A 22,085-nucleotide genomic window follows, 5' to 3' on the forward strand; every position below is an offset into this window, starting at 1 on the left:
GGAGCTTCCCAGATCAGGGGTCAAACTCACATCTCCTGCATTGGCAGGCGGACTCTTTACCACTGAGCCACCAGGCAAGCCCCCTATCACAACACTGTTAATGAGCTATACTCCAAATTAAAAAAAAAAAAATAGGTTTGAAATGTAATTACTAGAAATCAAGCCATGATCTGGGAGAATATACTTAGAGAGAGAAACAATGAGAATCCTGAGAACCCATTTATGAAGGCCAAGGAGTCCACACTATGTGGCTCCTAGTGTAACATTTTGAAAACTCGGTGTGTGACAAGTTTAGGTGAAATGCTGAAAAAGACACCAAATCACACATAAGACCCTGCCCACACTGAGAAGGCAGTCAAGAGCTACTGCCATCCCCACCCTAGCACTGGGTGCCCACTGAAGGCCACAGAAGACCACCTCCCTCCAGAGACTGTGTCGTTTCTCACACTGGGGGGCAGGGGGTTCCTAATGAATAAAAAATTTAGAGTGTTCCTGTAACTTCCTATGTGATTCAGAATCAGTGAAGCAGGAGGTTCCTGGGTGCTTCAAATATTTCATGTCCCAAATAGCTTTTCAGAGACATAACATGGAAAAGAAGTTCCAGGGCCTATTTCACTGACCTAACCTCTCTGTTTTCTCATGTATGATTAAAAAATTTAAAAAAAAATCCAGAAGAGAGTGGAAATGGTTTGAGTTAATGTCAATCAAGAAGAAAATGGAAAAAAAATAAAAATCAAAGACAACCCCCCAAACCTCATTCCAGGATTCTCCCCCTTTATATATTTTCCAGAAGAGCTGACGAGTTGTCAACAATTATTTTATTGAGCATTGCAAGGTGCACAGCATTGTACATAGCTTGAAAATGTCAAATTGACTCATCACACCCTTTATAAAGGCTTCCCCAACGTCCACGTTTTGTGGGTTTTCCTACTGTGCTCCAGGGATGCTAGTACCATTGCAGGCTTACCACGATGTGGTCCATGGATCAGCTGCACCACGTCCTCCCCACTAGATATCTGAACTCCTCAAAGACGGGATGCACATATTGTCGATCTCTGCAACTTTGATGTTCAAATACACACTGGATGGATGAATGACCAGTGTTTCACTCTAGTTCCTTCTCCAGATCCCTTCATCTGCATTCAGGGGCAAGTCCTGATGCTGAGTGAGAAGCGAACACCCAAAAGGCACAGTGGAACAGAGGAGTGTCCGACGGCCTGGCTGATCCAGACTAGAAAATCAGCTCCACAATGATGAAGAGCTGGCTGACCTCTCCAAGGGCCCAAGAACATAGCAGAGCCACAGAAAAATCTTCAAGCCAGAGATGGAGCTCATCAACTCAAAATCCCACCCCAAAGGCCAAAGGGGCTCACTGGGACGGACCAGCGGTCTGGCCACCTGCCGGAGCCGGTGAACCAGAAGCACAAAGGCCAGCAGTCCAGAGTGGAGGCTCTCAGCCACCTACTAACCTTGGGGATTAGCTTTCCCTTTATCATCCCTTTCCAGATTTCAAAAAAGGCCACACCATAATAAATAAATAAGACACTAAACAACTAGAACTGAAAAGGAAGACATTTTCGAATGGTTCTCGAGAAAAGTTCAGATGCCCTGCTCCTTGCATGGTGCCAAGAGGCTCAAGCTGCCATAGATGGCCCCCATGGGCCTTTCGGGATGCAGATAGGTACTCTGAGGGGACATAGTTCCTCGGGAGGCAGAAAGCATACTGGTGAGCATGGACAGCTAGTTGCTTCATCACATGGGCCAAACCCATTTAATTCATCAGAGTCCAGTTTGTTCAATGGATGATGGAGAAAACCCGGCCCTAGACCAGGGAGGCACAGATCTGACATCTGAGGTGTGAAGGGACCCGAGCAGAAGACCTTGGCTCCTGGTAGACCTAGGGTCAACCATCATTAGCATCAGGTGTCAGCTTCCTCATCAGAGGCGGCTTTGGTCAGGCCGAGCTTATCTCCGGTCAGACCATCTCTCTGGTCCCCTCTGAAATTCCTTTTCTTTCATCTGGCAGGATTCTACCTGACCCATCAGTACCAAAGCAAACCCTTCTCCTCCATGGCTCCTCACACTACTGAAATGAAGGAAAGCCTGACTGCAGATTTTTACGGTCACCAACAGAAGTGTTGGTAAAATACTGCTTTAGAGTCTTAGATAATCTAGTGCACTGCTTGCTATGACAGTTTCATGGTCTGGTGTCCTACTACCCTGCCTCACGTAACAAACTGATCAGGATGGCAGCTTGCTGGCTGCCCTGCTACTTTGGGTCCAACTCCATTATTTTTCTGCAAAAAGTAACTCTCATCACGCTCACATTTCTTGGGCATCAACTTGATGCCAACAGTTCACCCATCCTTCTCTCCTTGCTGCCTTTCTGGACCCCAGGTCTCTGCACTGAACTTTCAGATGCACGGTGGCCTGCACCCCCAAATCAGTAGCTTACACTGGGTCCTATTCTACCTCACACGAACTCTTTAGAACACTCAGAAAAATCCAGGTGACTCCCTCTGAGCTCTGGAAGGCAGAGCAAAGTTTGAGAACTTCAGCTTCCTCCTGTTATCATTTTTCAGTGCAAGGATTAACATGACAAGTGCTTGATCAAAAAATTGGAGATTAGCTCCCATAAATTACTTGCTTTAATGGGATAGTTATGTTTTTTAGCATCAAACACACTATAAAAATAATTTCCTGAGATAATGATTCTTAATCAAGATTATATACATATAAACTTAGATATATATGTCTATGGATTTTGTTTTCCAAGATGGCCAGAAAAGTTATAATTTTCTGACTATTTTTTATACCTTTATACTAAAACCACCATTTAAGGACAGAAGTCAGAGCATTTTACTGTATTGGGTACTTGCTGGAAGTATAAGAAAGACTGATCTAGTATTTTGCAGAATATGAACTTCTGTATTAGCTTAACATGTAGGTCTTTGAGCTCCATCTTCTCAGCCAGAGATTTAATATATGTCAAGTTAATCCAAGCTTAGCTAAGGATATCCTCAGACCTATGGCACCTATTCAGAGCAGAGGTCTGATCTTTGCACTCCCTTTTTTATACCTGGGTAGCATTCAAGGGGCAAACAATCTTAGTCCTTGCATTCAGAATTTGTTATGCCATATTTGCATATAATGTTTACCATTAACTCAAAGGAAAAATGCAGCAAAATTCAACTTTGGAGAAACAAAACAACCTTATAGATCCTCAGGAGTCATGGAAAGCTAAGGGATATAACAGATTCTATATCCTAAGAGAGCTATTTCAACAAGGAAATGGTCTGCACCTCACCAAGTCAAGCTGAGTTGGGCAGAAAGAGAAGCAAAATGATAACAAATTGGCCAGGAATACTTATATCAGTTTTGTCTTGAGTCTCAGAGAGTAATAGCAGGAATAAATTCCTTTCTACTTTTCTCAGAAACAGTTGGGTTTAAAGTGGTCCTCCTCCAGATTCTCCTTCTGTTATTTTTACTGATCACAAATGAACACCAGCATCTCTCACATGGTCTCCTGTATCAGAGTGACTGACTGAAGTGGACGGCTTGGAAGTTCACCCACATCTGAGCAGGCAACCTACACATAATCCCACACTGAACATGTCTCTTGGGTCAAGTTGAAACAGGCAGACACCCCCACCAAAGGCCAAAATATAACTGACGTGAACAGAAACCCATAGTATAGACAAAATATTCCAGCTTTCTCTATTAAAAAAAAATCAAATTCACTGGGACCGGGCACTCATTATTTTTTTTCCTATAACTCCCCAGGATTGTCAAAAGTAATCTTATAGCCAACCCGCTTGCAGACAGTAAAAATGACCTGAAATAGACCACCCATGGTGCCAAAAGCCGTGTCAAAGAGCAGAGAGAGGATGCCACCAAGGCCCATGGCAATGTCCCTGCAGACGATTGGAACTGCGCCTATGGTGTACACGGGGAACGTGGCCACGTCCACAAGCACCCGGACAGGGACCCCCACGACGCGGCAGACCACCTTCAGCAGGCAGCAGAGGATCCGGAGCACAGCCCTGGTGATCCTGACCGTGACTTTGAGGACCTTCCAGGGAATGCTGCCCAGCTCCTCCCCGATGGTCAAGAAGTAGGTGATGGTGGCTGACCCCAGGCGATAAAGGCAACTTTCTAGACCGTTAATCACCTGCTTCGTGACATACCACAGGACATACACAGTGTACTTCAGGATCCCGAAGGCAAGGTAATAAATTAACTGGCAGAGCTTGATGAGTGGGGTAGCGACAAAGCCCAGGAGTCTTCCCAGAAGGCTACTCCCTTCCCCAGATGTCTCGGGAGGTGGCAGGGCGGACCTGGCGCCCCTCATGCCAGAGAGGGTCCCCGAGCCCCTCTCAGAGTCCAGCCTCCGCTCCTCATCCTGGACTTGGTTAACCACCTCCAGGATTTTTTTCATCTTCTCCGTGTCTTGGTCGGTCTCCCCACAGTTGTTCTGGAACAGCTGAAGGGGGAACGGAAGCAGCTTCTCCAGGTCCCTCAGCATCACATCCTCGATGACCTCCCGGTCACCGGTGTGCTTGACAAAGCCCATGGCCCAGCCTCCCGCAGGGACTGCGCAGCAGGCCGCCAGCCAGACGAACTCCGGGATGCTCACTCTGTCTTTGACCTTGAGGTCCGAGGGCACGGCGCCCGTGATGATGTAGAGATCATCCCCGCTGCCACACTGCGGGGTCAGAGCTCGCTCCATCAGGCTGTTGAGGTTCACGTACCACCTTTCCTGGAAGGACGGGGTCATCGGAGCCGCGTTTGTGAGTGTGAAGGTGGCCGAGTGGGGGTCACTGCTGAGGGAGAAGGGGTAGAGCTGCCCGGTTCGGTAATCAGAACCCAGGAAATCTGCATTCAAGGCTTGGTTGCTCCCCAGTTTGTTCACAGACCTGACGGCCTCGGCCTCATCCGTCACCTCCTCCAGGCTGCTGTTGGGGTCATCAATCTGAAAGGAGAGAGGGAGGTTGAAATGCGTCCCTGTTCACAGCAGACCAGGGACCCTCGGACCGTTCTGCCCAGACTCTAGTGAAGTCCCGACTAGACACACAGTTCCAACACTTTGGTTTGGAAGCACATTCTCACTTCGTCCTAATACCCCACGACCCTAGTGTCTGAAAGCATCTTTCAAGCCAGCTATATCCTCTTCCACTCTCTGTATATTCCACTCCTGTCCTATAGTAATGACCTATCACACACTCACACAAATTAAGAACACCACTTTTCAATCTGCTGTGGGTTTATAAATGTCATACCCTTTTCCAGGAATGTTTTCCCATGAGATTCAAACTGACTGTAAAAACGAAAGCAAGGGGAAAAGCAAATCTCAGCAGGCCCGTAAAAATCAGAACTGGAATTCAGATAATCAGCCACCAAAGTGAGCTGCAATTTAAAGAACGTAGTCTTAAGTGGATTTTGCATATTTTGGGATATACAAAGAGCAATCAACTCTAATCAGAGAATTTAAATCAAATAGAGGGACATGTATAGATTATTGTCAGTTATATTAGATACTTCCCAGGCCAAGATAAAATTAGACCAGCTGCTCTTCAAACTTCATCTCCTCATAATATTTGCAATTATTAACAATGCATTTTCTGTGTAGGCCAATTGTTGAATATCAATAATGACATATATATCTATATCTATATATATCCCTCTTAGTTCTGCTCTTATTCATTTTAAATTCAGCAGTATAATATATATTTCACTTTGCCAATCTAAATAGCTGAAAACAAAGAGCTCAGGATTGGCCCAAAACTGTTTTTAGCTCCCAAATTACACTATAAATTCCTTGACACCATGGACCCTGTACATAGGACCCAGTCAAGGACTGACACATACTAGAATCTCAACTTGTTGTTTTTTAGTCACTAAGTCATGTACAACTCTTTGTGACCCATGGACTATAGTCTGCCTGGCTCTGTCCATGGGATTTTCCAGGCAAGAATATTGGAATAAGTTTTCACTTCCTTTTCCAGGGGATCTTCCCAACCCAGGAATCAAACCCATGAGTCCTGCACTGGCAGGTGGATTCTTTACTACTTGAGACTCTCTGAGATCAGTATTAACTGATCACTGCAGTATTTATAATAGCAGGAAGTTGAGCCAACCTATATTTTCAAAAACTGGGAACAGTTAAATAAATGGTGTTATATCCATCAAGGAAATATCTCAAAGCCATTAAAAAGCACTTGTAATGATAGGGAAATATGTGCTATAATTTTGAAAGGAAAAGGCAGATTGTAAAATTAAATGATAATAATTTTTTAAGCCTAAAAATGAGCAAGAAAAAAGTTTGAAACACATGAAAATGTCCACTATGGCTGATCGACTCCCAAGGATACAAGTGATACATTTTTTTCCCTTGTTTTCTTGTTTCTCTTGGTGTAACTGTTACCTACATCAACCCACAAATTATTTATATGTTACTTTCAAAAGGACAAAAAGCAATGAATTAAAATAAGTAAATCTTACTAATTGATTCCCTCAAGTTGGTGCCACTTGCTAAACCCAAGAGGGTCAAGGCCATGTGGACTGCTGTACCTCACGTGGGGAGGGCAACCCACTCTGCATTTCTCCAGCTCTGCAACAGCAAATGCAGGCATGCTCATGCACGCATGTGTAGCATTAGTGAGGGCAACAGATGAGCAAGGTGGTGAAAGCAGGAGTAGTCATGAAAGCTAATGGAGTATTCCACAGCCTCACCTTTTAAGGTCGTGCCGTCCCTGCCCCCAGACTTCAAATTAGAAATGATCCTGGATGGTCCCCACTCCCACCACACCCCTACAGGACAGAGATAAAAAGCTCATCCATTTTGCAAAGCTGCCCTTGCTCTCCTATAGCCAGAAGATACAACCCATGGAAATATCTGCCTCATTTCTGAATCATGAGATCAAGATACCACAGAGCCAAGATTGTAGGGTCTTGGGTGGAAGGCCAGGAATTTTAGGGTGCCTGCTTATTCTCCCTGCTTACTAGGGTACTGTTTCTGCATTTAGCCTGGTGTAGCTTCTTTATCCCATCTAGAGGAAGCCTGGAGCTGGGTTTTTTTTTTACTGGTGGCCATGTGACAGAGCATAGGGCAACACACTGGTTCATCTTCTGTCCAAGAGCCACCCAGGGATGAAATAATGCCTCCAAGGACAGAGGGCAGGCTGGAACACAGAGAAGAGAGATTCTTAGATAAAGAAGGGGAAGGAACCAAAAAGGGCCAGGCAGGAAAAGAAAAGGGGAGGGACCCAGAGGGATCGGGTAGAGAGGGAGGTGGGAGGGGGGATCGGGATGGGGAATACATGTAAATCCATGGCTGATTCATGTCAATGTATGACAAAACCCACTACAATAAAAAAATAAATAAATAAAATAAAATAAATTTTAAAAAAAAGAAAAGGGGAGGGATAAAAGAGAGGGGGACGTAAAGAAGAGAGTGAGATTGGGGCGGTGTGGGGGGAGGGGGAGGTGGGCAGTGTGAGCATATGTGGAAGAGACAACCTACAACATCGTGCTCTTAGACAGAAATCAGGATTGTGGGTTGATTTACTCCCAAACTTCAGATCATGGTCTCCCGCGGCTAAGGTCAGAGGACACTAAGCTGGTTGCTTCCTCGTCCTCTCAGGCCACTTGAGTTCAATGGGCTCCAGATATCTGCAATAATGGAGTCTCTTCTGCCCACAGCTTGCAGGTCCATGGGAGTGGGCCAGGATGAACTGAGGCGACTGCCGAGCACGTCTTCCTTTCCCTGGCCTTCTTCAGAACCCCACATCCATGGTCACTGTATTGTTATGAACCCCAAATTGGCCCCATGGTTTGATGACAAGGTAGAATATAGTGTTTGAAATCAAGGTGGAATGTCTGCATCTGGTACCTATATAGTAATACACAGGAGGTCAAGGACGAATTTTTCTTAACTACCAATTAAATGATTTCAATATAATGTTACAGAAGGTCTTTTTTTTCTACCTGATTTTACAGGTGGGGAAACTAAAACACAGAAAGGTGAATTTTTCCAAAGTCATCCAATAATTAGCAGGACAGAATCTGAACTGAGGTCAGTCATTTTATTCCTAAGGCACACATTCCTTATGATTAAGCCATGCTTCCCCATTTAACGGACACTGCTCTACCAGTGTTCTATACTAGAGAATAGAAAACCTAACAAAAAGAGAAATCACAGTCCCCTTTTCTCTCTGTGACGTGGAATAAATGAAATTCCTAAATCTACAGGGAGAAAAGCCGATGTCTGAGCGCCCTGGCGCTGCAGTCCCCAGAAAGAAGGGAGAGCGGAAAGGAGAGGGTGAACGGGCACGCGTGCAGACCGGCCCTCATGCTTCCTTTCTGCTTTGCCCAGAGCACATGGAGGCAGAACCTCCAGCCTCACAAGCCAAGGAAGGTGGCCGCTCAGGCAGCAGCAACTGGCCAGAGGAGTTTCCAGCTTGCACCCTTGCGCTTAGTCGCTCAGTCGTGTCTGACTCTTGTGACTCCATATACTGTAGCCTGCCAGGCTCCTCTGTCCGTGGGATTCTCCAGGCAAGAATACTGGAGGGGGTTGCCATTTCCTTCTCCAGGGGATCTTCCTGACCCAGGGATCAAACCCACAACTCTTGCATTGCAGTCAGACTCTTTACCGACTGAGCTATGAGGGAAGCATACTACTACCCTTAGAAACTGGGCAGCTGGCTGGTCTCCCAGAGACGCTGGTTCTATTAGCACCTTACTTGGCTACTTGCTTTTTTTCTCTACACCAGCAGCTGTAACAGAGAACAGTGAGCACAGTAAAACTCCACTGAGAAAAACTGCCAGGCATTCTAGGATTGTCTTGCCTGGTCACAGTTCAGTACAGTGTTGTATATAATGTACATAAATCAGTGTGGATGCTACCAGTCAAAATTAAAACAGAAAATAAATAATAGATTTCTCAAGGCTTATCTAACCTAGTCTTATGAGGGAAGTTGCTAAGTTGTACCTGACTCTTTGCAATCCCATGGACTATAGCCTACCAGGCTCCTCCATCCATGGAATTTTCCAAGCAAGAGTACTGGAGTGGGTTGCCATTCCCTCCTCCAGAGGATCTTCCCGATCCAGGGATCAAAGCCAGGTCTCCCACATTGCAGGCAGATGCTTTACGTCTGAGCCACCGGGGAACACAGCCTTAAATCTCTGACCAAAATACCAAAGAATGTTATATGAGAGCATATACTGATCTTCAATGAACTCTCTGTTCTCTCCTCTGAGGATCCAATCACATCAAAGCCTCTCTTTCTATCCTCTCTATCTTTTTTGTGACTTATGTTCTTTTTCATAGTGTTGTGCATTAGTCATTCTGTCATGTCCAACTCTCTGAGACCCCATGTACTGTAGCCCTCCTCCATCTATGGACGCCTCCAGGCAAAAATACTGGAGTGGGTAGCCATTCCCTTCTCCAGAGGATCTTCCCAACCAGGGATTGAAGCCAGGTCTCTTGCATTGCAGCCGGATTCTTTACCATCTGAGCCATTTATATCTTATTAACTCTCTATATTGCATTCCAGGTGAGTCCCTAGATCTGTCTTCCAAGTCACTAAGTCTCTCCTTAGCTATGTTTAGTTTACTACCTACTTTGTTGAGGTTTTTTTCTTTTTTCTTTTTGTTTCTCATTTCAGTGACTCTTCTTTCTTTCCCAGCCTTTCTATTTGGTTCTATTGAAAATTCTGTTGTTTTTCCTACTCTTGAGAAATTCTTTTTTTAAAATCTTCCCGTAGTTTAGAAATTCTTAAATTCCCTTTAAGATCTGTTGTCTATTTTATTCTGCTTTTCAGTTTACTTTGTTGCTCCTATTGGTTGACTTTGGGGTGGTATGTATACTTAAGTGCTCTGCAATTTTTGCCCATGAGCTTGTCTTCATAAAAGGTCCATGATGGTCTGTTGAAAAAAAAAAGACAAAAATGGAAACAAAAACAACTCTAATAGGACTGCATTTGCAGTTGCCTCTGCTGGAGCTCTAAAGAGTTCATTGATTCTGGACTAGCTTCTGAGTTATTTTCACAGGCTAGGGTTTCCACGTGGAGAAAGCAGTGCAAATTTGGACCCATACAGAGGAAAAATGACAGCTTCAAGCTTACTTCTGGAGGTTGACTGTTTCCACTAATGACATGGTGTAGGCAGCTACTTCCTATAATAACTTGCAGGTGGCTTTCCTGCCTGGTTCACCGAAGCTGCGACAGTTTGCTAGCCCCGAGCTTTACCTGGAGAGCTTAGCTCCAGACCCACGTCATGAATAGGTTATGCAACCGTGACTTCTGTCCACAGGCAGTTTAGAGCCCTAGCCCCTAGCTTCCATGTGTCCTCCCACACACAGCTGTGGCTATTGATTTCTTATATATTTCTGGCACCTGAAAATTCCTTCTTACTTTTTTGCTGAAATATGAATTTAATTTAAATATATAGATAATATTTTTAAAATTCAATATTTCTATGTGATTGCAGTGGAAGGAGAGGAGCCGCACAGCTGCCCAGGAACTTTGTCTAAGGTTATAAAGTTTCTGCTAAAGCATGCCTTGTTTACTTTTATAACTCACTATAGATTTATCATCTCCAAATGTACTTATTTTGCTTAAATCTCCTTTTTTTCTATTTAGGCCACCTCCTGTTTGGTGTAAGTAGAACAGTACCTTCCAAGACCTTTCTCTGATGTGTCAAGAACTCACTTTACAGGCTGAAGTCTCTCACTAAGAATAAGACACAAGGACTCCCAGCCCTTTGCCAAAACACACCAGCCAGCTTACAACCTGTTTGGTTTTTATTTATTTTTTTACTAATTCTTTTGCTTTATCTATTAGCTATAATTCTCTCATCTCTTCGTGTAGATATTTCTCTTATTCAAATTCATTTCCATTGATTTTGTATTTGCAATTTTTGGTTTTTATTTATTTTTTTACTAATTCTTTTGCTTTATCTATTAGCTATAATTCTCACATCTCTTCGTGTAGGTATTTCTGTCTTATTCAAATTCATTTCCATTGATTTTGTATTTGCAATTTGGAGTCATTAAAAATGGATATTCCATTATGAAATCACTCTACCATCTCATCATAAAACGTATTAAATCCCAGGGCCTTATAACAGTCTGCTAACTGACCTCCACTGGGAGAAACGTCCATCACGATTTCTACTTCCTGTCTTAAAACCTCTTTTTAAACTTATGACAAAACTTTGTTTTGATCTCAAGATGATACAGTTCTAACGTCATTTGTTAAAGAATCATCTGAAAGTTTAAATAGAACCAGTTAAAATAGCTCCCCCCATCATCAAGCTTACTAAACTCTACAGAACAACCATTATGTCTTAGTAGGCTCTCACTTTCTGAAGAAACAGCCAAGTGTGTGTGTAACTAAAATATCTGACTCGTGTATGGAAAACTGTACTGAAAACAATAAGAATATTTAAAAGTCGAATGCATTGAGACACTGTCACATAAAGGGCAGGTGTTTTTTGTTTTTTTCCAGGCTCTCTGCAGACATAGTTTAATGAGCTGGTTACTGCAATTACACTAAATTACCAACAACACTGCTCCCTAAAGACAAAAATACAGCTATGATGTAAGAGGTAATTTCAGATTACAGTTTTTGGGTTGCCCTTGCCCTTTTGCAAGCACCAATAATCTTTCTCTTTGGTTTCTCAGCAGACTCTCTGGGTGAAGGGACAGGTACAAAGCTTTCTGTGTAATCTCCCTCCCTGTTGATGGGTCCTCCTGGGCTGCCAGTGTAACTTGATACAGTTCCTGGGTTTAATGGAAAATCTTTTTTTTTTCCTAATTGCAACTTGTTAGGTAAGTTTTAGAAGAATGAGCACTCCCCATCCACCAGCATCTTGCCCCATAAATAAGTTTATAATAAATTCCTTTTCAAATTTAATACCAAGAAAAAAACCTGTTTCTCTCAATGAGTTGGTCTGTTTATGTTAGCAGACAGCCAGAGCTACTTAAACCCATGGGATTTTCTTCCCCCTCCTTTGGAATTAAATAAAAGGAGACTTTCAATTTTCCTGCTAATATGCATGGAAGAAAAATAGACTAAGAGAAAACTGAGAAGGATAATTGGAGGGGAAATAGGCATCCATTCAACAATATGTACTGAGCCTATTTAGGTGTGAGCGCTACTGTAGGAGAAAGCAAGAGAAATGATAATAAGAACAACAACCAGCAACACTTACTGAGTACTACATGGCAGGCACTGTTCTAAGAATTTCACATGTACTAAATCAGTAAGTAGCTCCACTAAGTACTCACTCATCTAAACCCACAAAAACTAGGTACTATTATCATTTTTTGACAGGTGGAGAAACTGAGGCACATCAAGATTAAGTAGCATAGTCAAGGTCACACAGTTGGTGAGTGGTAATGTCACAGCGTGAACTCAAGAAGACCAGTCCCACAGCTGCTGCTCTGAATCCCTGCTTCACATGCCTCCAAATGGCATCAAGAGACTCACCATCTACTTAGGGAAGCAAGACACAGACACACACAAAACTAAATAGGAAACCAAGGAAAAACCACGATGTACTGCAGATAAAGTTAAGTACCAAATACATGTTTTGAAGAAAAAGAGCAATCAGATTCCAAAGGAAGGAAGGACACCATAAACAGTCAGAGAAGATAAGATATCTTTAGCTTTTGGAGAAAACAAAAGCTGAGGCAGGGTTAGAAGGATATGCAAGGTTTTGATAAACTTAGAGAAACACAAAGGTCAGTAGGGCTTAAGGAGACATCTGCACAAAGGCTTGAGAGATGGGGAGTGAGAGAAAATGGGACTCTGGGTAAGGAAAAGTTTTAATTGGGAGGGATAGCAGGGGACCAGATTATAAATGATCTGCTATACAGATAACTCGTCATAGAATAATCACAACTAAAGCTCACCGAGTGCTCTCTAGGTAGTGGGCACCATGGAAGGGTGTTACAGGACATGCCTTCTTTAATCCTAATCCCTACGTCGTCCTCTGCAGAAAGCATAACGTAGGCTCAGTCACTGAGTAGCGTGTGGATGTCACGCTGTCGGTGAGGGAGGCTGAGTTTGCAAACCCACGTGGTCTGACTTCAGCGACCATAAAGCACTCCAGCTCCACTCTGCTCTCTGGGTCCTTTCAATGCTGCGTTTCCGAGTCTGGACTTGATCTGTACACAGTGGACATTCCCTGAGGCCAGAGCATCATTAGGAACGTGTCATTCCAGGGAAATAGACACCTGCCCACACTGGGCAGGAAAGCCTGGACCATGAGGGAGCTGAGGGAATGGAAAGGAAAGGACATGTGCGTAACTCAGGAAGGAAGGTGCCCCAGGATGTGGAGGCGGACCCGGCAGGGTCCCTGGAAGGTGAAAGATGACGTCCAACTCTGGAGCCCAGGCCACCTGAAAATGAGGTGCAATGGAGGAAAAGTGAACAGGCTGACCTCTAAAAGGGACCAGACTGACAGGCAGAAACATTTCATAGCAGCTGGAGATACAGGACTGGAGCTCGGGCACTAAAGCAAGGCTGGCCAGAGAGGGATAACATCAATAAAGGCTCATCCTGGTGCACATGCATTCTGGGGTCGGGGCACTGTGGCATGACTCACGAAAGATTCGCAGGAGAGTGCACGTAACTCTGTGGTTTCCTGTGGACAGCGAGAAGTGAACCAACGGATGCTTCTATTTTAACAGCTGTGCATTCATGTTTAATTTCTCCTGGGAAGATATAACCAGTAATTCCTACACACAACTTCATGGATATGATTATTTAGGATAAGACTAAATTTGTTTTCCAATGACTTGATTTAAAGTCAATGTAAAGACCAAATCTCAAGTAAATAGCAGGACAAGTGGGACTCTGGTGAAGCAGGGGTGCAAATGACTATCATTTAGAAAACACCGCAGTGCAGCAACCCATTCAGTTCAGTTCAGTCGCTCAGTCGTGTCCGACTCTGCGACCCCATGAACCGCAGCACGCCAGGCCTCCCTGTCCATCACCAACTCCCAGAGTCCACCCAAACCCATGTCCATTGAGTTGGTGATGCCATCCAACCATCTCATCCTCTATTGTCCCCTTCTCCTCCGGCCTCAATCTTTTCCAGCATCAGGGTCTTTTCAAATGGGTCAGCAACCCACTGACTCTCCATAAAACCCTACCAGGTAACTAGTATCATCATCTCCACTTTACACACAGGAAAACTAAAACTCGGGTAAGGGGCAGGAACAAGGCCACTCAATTTGTCAATGGCACAGCCAAGGCCATGCCCGGCATTATCAGATTCAAAAGCTCCTAGCCCCACCGCAGCAGCAGCCCAGCCTCTAGGTGAGCAAGGGAGGAACTAGAGGATGGGGTGGGGGGTGGGCAGGAGGGGCAACTGGGAAACTGCTGGAGCCGCGGGAGAATCAATTGTCCAGTATCACGTCGAAGTCAAGGGAGGACAGACCTTTGGCGAGAGGAGGATCAGAGGAAAAGGAAGCCTGGAGACAAGGGCCGAGGGCTATGATGATGAGAGAGCCATTCATGAGGCTTCAGAGGGCACTTTCCCCAGCGGGCTCAGGAAGGGAGACAGGTGGTGGGCGTGACTGGGTTTGGGCAAGAAGAGGCTGCAGACAGACCTGCATTTGAGCAGGCTTCCCTGGTGGCTCAGAGGGTACAGTGCAGGAGACCTGGGTTCAATCCCTGGGTCGGGAAGTTCCCCTGGAGGAGGGAACGGCAACCCACTCCAGTCCTCTTGCCTGGAGAATCCCATGGATGGAGGAGCCTGGTGGGTCACAGTCCATGGAGTCGCAAAGAGTCAGACATGACTGAGTGACTTCACTTTATAATAAAGGCAGAGGAGGAACACGGCCTTGGCAGGAGAAGCAGAGAAGCAGGGCCCACAGGGGTGAGCAAAGATGCTCCACCAGACCCCCACAAGCCCCCAAGGAAGAAGGGGCCCTGGGAGGGTGGGACAGCCTAGGTCTCCGGACATGCAGCATTGGGGAGCATCTCAGGGGGACAATGAGCATCTCAGGGAAGTGATGGGCTAGAGGGGAGGGCATCCCTGAGCAGGGCCCCTGTCCCAGAGGGCTCCCGAGCTGCGAAATCCAGACAAGCCTCAGGGCCCAGGGCCACCTGTGCAGATTCGTCACTGGGGAAGGTCTTTCCTGAGAGGTGGAGCCGCTTGCGGAGATAGGGCGCGCTCTGCGGGACCCAGACGGGAAGCTCCGGCTCTTGTCGGCGTCCAGGCGGGCAGGGCCAAGAGCCGCAGGTGACCGCCTATGGCACCTCCGCTGGGAGGGCAAAAGCAGGAGCAGAGAGGAGCAGGGTGGGCTCGGGGACGGGGCAGCTGGCAAGGGGAGGGGGCTGGCCGGAGTACAGACATGGCTGAGGGGTGCGGGAGAGGAGGGAACCCGGTGCTGGGCAGGCCAACCCCAGCAAAGGCAATGTGGGGAAGGGTCGGCGCAGGACACCGGGGAGACAATTTCAACAGGCTGAAAGAATGATCTCCCATGAGAGCCACAGTAACCTTCAGAAGCGCATAGGATGTCCTTGCAGACCAGGAAAGAGGGGCTCCGGGGAGAACGGACAGGCCTCTATCTCTGCTTCAGGATTTCTCCCTGGGAAAGCTGGTGGTGGAGAAGGATGATCAAAAGGGTGCTGGAGCTCCGCCCTGATTCGCCCTAGGAAGGGTGGAGTCTCCTTCCCCGGCACAGTCTTAGTCTCCATAAGCACGCGCTGATAACGATTCACACCAGACCCTGTGGTCGCAAGCAACCTTGCCAACTCCTATCTAACTGTGGCCACGGGGACAGGATGTTTCCTCTGGGGGTTGGTCTGTTTTTCAACCACAGTCAAGTCCATGGATGAGTTGACAGCGGGGAACTGTGATGCATAAACAAATTAAAGAAACCCGGTCACCCCATGGCCCATCAGCACGTGGGTGGGAGGGCCCCCCTCGCAAGGAACCGAGACGGGCAGCTGACCATCGGAACATCAGATAACCTTATCAGAGCTGGAGCTGGAGGCTGCGGGCCAGCCCCCCGCACGCTCCCAGCGTCAGAATGAACTAGATCTGAGGACTCACCACGGAAAACACCCAGCTATCAGAAAAGCTGTGTGTCAAAAAAGAAGTGGAGGCCAGCGGGGCCACAAGAGGCAAGGAAGGACTTTTGAGGAGAAATAAACCGCCAGGCCTTTCAGCTCTCAGCAAAGGCATGAACAGAGCTCTGACCCACCCACTGCAGGAAAAAAAGAAATAAATCCTCCCTGCTTGGCACCAAAAATCTTCCTTATCCTCTTGGGAGTAGAAACAGCTTTAGAAGAATCAGAAGGATGCTTTTTTGTTTTTTCTTTTAGGGGATGAGAAATGCAGGGATTTTTGTTTCCTGAACAGCCTTCCTGCCCTGAGTCACCCTTCCTCCAGGCTGCCCCCACTCCCCCCGCCTCCGGGAGGAGCTGCCCGGGTACCGGGCACTCGGTAGGCGCCTGGCCGGCATCTGCAACACCGGAGCCGTGCAGATGCAAAGACACGCGACCGAGGCGTTCTCCCCTCCTCGGTCAGAAGACAGCGGGACAGGAGAGGGGAGGAAACGATGGCGCCCTTCCGAGTGAGACCTTCCTTTGTCTTCAACATCCGAACAAATGCAAATGAAAGGGGAGGGGTGAAAAACTGATCCAATCTCGAATTTGCCCTTTGACTCAGGGAACTCAAACGGGGGGCTCTGTAATAATCTAGAGGGGCGGGAAACGGTGGAAGTCGGAAGAGAGATTCAAGAGGGAGGGGACCTAGGTACACTTGTGGTGAATTCATGTTGATGTGTGACAGAGATCAAACCAATATTGTGATCAACAATCAAGTAAAACTAAATAAATATTTTTTTTAAAAAAGGAAAGATTTTTTTTTAAAAGTGAAAGAAAAAAAGAGAAAGTGGAAGAAAAAGAAAAAAGACCCAATCCTAAATTGGCATTGGGTGAGGGCAAGGGAGGCCTTGAGGGCAGACAAACTCCCGTGGGACATCTCCCGCCACTTCCCCAGGAGCCTGAGACAGTCCCCGGCGCCTTTAAGGCCTCTCTGGACCTGTGATACCCTCTCGGATTACAACACTCCTGGTCCTATTCCTCCTTACTCACTGAAGCCAGTTTTCCACTCTACTGTTGCTTTCTCTTCCAGAGCAATTATTTTTAGCATTTGACTATGTGCTACAGAATTCAGAAAAGTCAGTTAAATTGAGACCTTGCTGTTTCTAATTTTTTCCCCCTTCTGTGTGCAGACAAGATCAGAGGTTCTTAGAATCACCTGTGTATACTCAGTTGTGTTTGACTCCTTTCAACCCCATGGACTGTAGCCCACCAGGTTCCTCTGCCCATGGGACTTCCCAGGCAAGAAGACTGGAGTGGGCTACCATTTCCTTCTGTGTCTCCAGAGGATCTTCCTGACCCCGAGATGGAACCTGTGGCTCCGGTACTGGCAAGCAGATTCTTTACCAGTAACGCCACCTGGAAGCTTCAAAAAGCTTGAGTGGGGGGTGGTGCTTGGAGATCAGTTCAGGATTTTTTCTTTAAAAGTTCTCCAGGTGATTCTAAATGGAGAACCCCTGTGCTAGATCACTATCAGATTCATCTTTGGTCTTTAGTGGAAATAAGCCCCTCCCTGGGCAGCTTCCACAGGAAATTAGTGATGTTCCCTTAAATCAATACTTCTCAAAATTCAGTCTGTTTTAGGAGCAACTTAATCTTGTTAAAAATGCAGATTCCTGTGCTCCACACCGGAGATGCTTTCAGAAGGCCTCTGGTGGTTTCAAGAGTGCATTTTTAACCACCACCCCCAGCAATGCTCATGCCAGGGCAGGGGTCCATGGACAACTCTGAAGCACAAACGCTGATGGGGTCAGCTCCGGTGGTGGCCCTGCTGGGCTTGAATTTTTCACAGCCTATTAATACTCTGTGAGAGGTGTCATCCTCAAATTGCAAGAGCTGGGATGGTAAAGCCCAGAAAGAGAATAAAGCACTACAGGGCCATTCGGATCCTCCACTCATCAGGGCAGCTAATGTTCTGATCACAAAACGGGTACTCATAGATTTCCCACCTTACGTGTTAAGCGAGAAGCCTCTCTTTGCCATCTGTACTTTTTGGATCATATCTCAGTACTCTTTCTAACATCTTCAATAGCATCCTCTACTTGCAGGCCAAGTGACAAACTGGCACAGTCATGGCCACCCTCCCCCCGCCAATGCCTCCAATGCCTTCTGTCAAACCTTCTCGTTCATCAACCAGAAAAGCACAATCTCGTCCCCCAGCTGAGTCAGTTACCTGGTTACTATGGAAACGCTGCCCTGCTTACCTCTGTGCTGCGGCCCATGTCAGCACTGGCTGGGGTGCCTTCACCAATCCTCTCTGCTACTTATGTCCTATCTGGGGGCCCAGGCCTGGCTCTAACCTCACAGCTCCCGTGTGGGGTGCTCTTCTTTGGCCTCCCAGATCCACTCTCCACCCTCTTCCATGCCCTGCTCTGTGTCCCAGGGGCCTGATTTCCAGGGACCACACCATCTGAGCTCTCCTGCCCTCTGGCTTCAGACTGGAGCAGCCAATGGGAGGAGAGAAGACACCCGATTTATCCCCTCGCTCCCTCCAAACTCCGGGAGATGGTGAAGGACAGGGAAGCCTGGCTTGCTGCAGTCCACGGGGATGCAAGGAGCGGGACACGACTGAGCGACTGAACAACCACGTCCCCAGCTGGCTGTTGCAGTTCTGACTCCGGCTGAGTTTCTCTGCGGTCACAGCTCTTAACAGGCTCCCTGCAGGCCCCGCAGGCCTGGGATGGTGAAAGCTTCCTACAATAGCCAGGCCCTGGGTACTTGAGCATCTTATTGACTTCCTTGCATGCACATCGGCATGCTTAGTTGCTCAGTTGTGTCTTCCTCTGTGATCCACAGACTGCAGCCCTCCAGGCTCCTCTGTCCAGGGGATCTCCCAGGCAAGAATACTGGTGTGTGTAGCCACTGCCTTCTCCAGGGGATCTTCCTGACCCAGGGATTGAACCCGGGTCTCCTGAATTGGAGGCAGATTCTTTACCATCTGAGCCGCCAGGGAACCACCAGCCTGTTGACTCCCTTAATTCTCTGTAGTTTCTTCATTCAATTCTTACAGTTAAACTACTTTGGAAGTTCCGTCTGTTTCCTTCTCAGACCCTGGCTGATACAGCCTCAGTAAGATCTTTCCCAAGACCCCAACTCACCCAGTCCTGGGAGATCACACCCACCTCAAGGTCTTCTGTAGCATGAATCACACACATGGTTGGTACACAGGCCAGGCTGCGTTGAGTACTGAGGGTCCCTGGAGTAGTCTAATCTGGCTGCCCACCCTACACTCTCCCAGGCAACCACTACCTCTGCCAACCGTGTCAGCCAATGCGCCACACTCAACTCTTACCTCTAACTTAACCTAGTACTTCTGACCCTGTCCCTAAAGGGGCAGTGTTTCTCATCACATGACCTCTCCCACCCACCTCCTTCCCAGGCATAACTAAACGATAGCCAGTCTGGCGGGCAGCCTACCAGATGGCTCTCTCCGATTCTCCATCCAAGAAGCCCAGAGCCTGACATTGTCAGGGTGGGGAGGTTGCTAGATGGCCTTCAGGCCTGGCAGCCAGGCTGACCCATGGGAAATGGAAGAGCTGGTTAAGAGCGAAAAGACAGAGGAGGGTGGGAGAGAGATCTGGAAGGCTCTGTGGGACTGCTGTCTTTCCAGAAGTTTCCCTGTTCCGGATCCTTTAAGGCCTATGTGTACCTCTCTTCCTGTGCCTGTGAATTTACCAGTGATTTCTTACAACCATCCTGCCCTTCCCCCGCACAAGCTTGGGTACGTTTATGATTCATGCAGCAACAAGCCTGAAACCCCGGGAGTCCTACTCTTATGGGAACCCAGGAGAATTGAGGCAGGGACCTTGCAGACCAGGAACTTTCTAGATACCCGGATTAAATCTTGGGCACAAAGGAAGAGACATTCCTTGGTTGCAGAAGTCTGGGAACGGATAAGAGGGGCACCCCGGGGACTGAGAGAAGGCACTCCTACTACATTCCTCAGCAGAGGAGAGCATCAGTGGGCAGGGGAACCCAGACGACAGAGTGGGAGCGACTGAACCCAGAGGAAAAGCTGAGACCAGCCATGGGCAAGGCGGCAATGAAGCAGGGCAGAGGGAGAAAGGGCATTTCAGCAGGAACACTGAGACGTGTTACTGAAACGTCTGACCTCAGGGTCAGACCTAAGGGGATGGGAACCCCCATCGTGGTTGTCTCCAAGGAAGGCATGGTCTGGGAAGCAAAGGCTCCTTATTCATCCCACATGCTTAACATACGTGTATTGAGTATGCAGACACAATGCAGTCATCCTGAACCTCGCAAACTCATCCACAGGGTGGGAGTCTTAGGCACTCAGCCGTGTCCGACTCTGCAACCTCATAACCTGCCAGGCTCCTCTGTCCATGGAATTCTCCAGCCAAGAACACTGGAGTGGGTTGCCATTTCCTTCTCCAGGGGATCTTCCCCACTCAGGGATCGAACCCAGGTCTCCTGCATTGCAGGCAGATCTTTTTACTGACTGAGCTACCAGGGAAGCCTTCATCCATAGGGTAGGGGTGATTTATGAGTTCTGGGCCACAGATGGAGACCTGAGCTCTGTGAGATTCAGTCACCCAGTCAGTAACTAACAGAGTGAGTTGTTGTTGTTAAGCTGTGTTGCTAAGTCATGTCCGACTCTTTGCCACGCCCTGGATGGCAGCAGGCCAGGCCTCCCTGTCCCCCCATCTCCTGGACTTTGCCCAAGTTCATATCCATTGAGTTTGTGACGCTGGGACAGAGCTGGGACTCAGCCCAAATCATCTCACTACAAAACCCATCTTCTGAATGACTCCATATGCCCAGTCCTTGCCCCTTCCAGTGGGGCATTTCTTGTGTCTGATCCACCGTCTTCACTAGGTAAAAAGACACCTGAGGGCAGGGACTAAGTCTTGTCCCAGGCCCATGTCATGGACTCCTATTTCTGGGCTTAGACCCCAAAACTCAATAAATGGTTGTGACACTAACGATAATAAAGATACTACTAGAGGAATCAATCAGCAGCCTGATGTCTGGGGACTCTTCCATCAGAGAAGCTAACATTCTTCCCCTGCTGCCCAGGAGTGAAGAGATGAAGGTACAGATAATAAACAGGGTGAGCCTATTTCTGCCACTGAAAGAAAGTGAAAGTAAAGTCGGTCAGTCGTGTCTGATTCTTTGTGACCTCATGGACTGTAGCCTACCAGGTTCCTCTGTCCATGGGATTTTCTAGGCAAGAATACTGGAGTGGGTTGTCATTTCCTTCTCCAAGCGATATTCCCGACCTGGGTCTCCCGAATTGTCCATATAAACCCCAATTTATTCACAGAAAACAAACTGAAGATAATCTTTCATCTGTGATTAGCTGTGACCACATTTATTATGCAAATGAGTGACAGGAAACTCCCAGGCTCTGACTGGCCTGGGACAGGAATGGAGGAGCAGAAGGCCATCCAATACTGACAGCAGAAAAGCAAGAACAGCGACAAGCCGGGTCAATGAGCTCCCTGGGTGCAGAATTGCAGCCTGCAAGGTCCCACTGTCAACTCAATAATGTGTCACCTTCATCTGAAAACTAGGGAAGGCTCACAGCCAGTCTCCACGCAAGACTGTAACTAACTATGAGATGGCCAAGCTCCAAAGCTAACAGGCAAAGTGCTATCTTTATCTTCAAGTTCATGAGGGAGGGGGACCTGACAGCCCTTGGGTCCTTTGCATCAACATCACAGCTCTCACATCAGTTCAGTCCAGTCGCTCAGTCATGTCTGACTCTTTGTGACCCTATGGACTGCAGCACACCAGGCCTCCCTGTCCTTCACCAACTCCCAGAGTTCACCCAAACTCATGTCTATTGAGTCAGTGATGCCATCCAACCATCTCATCCTCTGTTGTCCCCTTCTCTTCCTGCCCTCAATCTTTCCCAGCATCAGGGTCTTTTCAAATGAGTCAGCTCTTCACATCAGGTGGCCAAAGTACCAGAGTTCAGCTTCAACATTAGTCCTTCCA

At 47.2% G+C, this 22,085-nt stretch overlaps 1 protein-coding gene across 1 annotated transcript in view; it reads right to left on the reverse strand.

The window, feature by feature from the left end:
* Positions 1 to 800: 800 nt before the first annotated feature.
* Positions 801 to 22,085, reverse strand: part of ENDOD1 (endonuclease domain containing 1) — a 32,878-nt gene continuing 11,593 nt past the window's right edge. Inside the window, exon 2 of the mRNA XM_043481804.1 lies at positions 801 to 4,972. Within this exon, the coding sequence (XP_043337739.1) occupies positions 3,770 to 4,972 (1,203 nt within the window). The 3' untranslated portion in view covers positions 801 to 3,769. The remainder of the gene's footprint in view (positions 4,973 to 22,085) is intronic.

Source organism: Cervus canadensis, chromosome 11, assembly GCF_019320065.1.
Source record: "Cervus canadensis isolate Bull #8, Minnesota chromosome 11, ASM1932006v1, whole genome shotgun sequence".
NCBI lineage: Eukaryota > Metazoa > Chordata > Mammalia > Artiodactyla > Cervidae > Cervus > Cervus canadensis.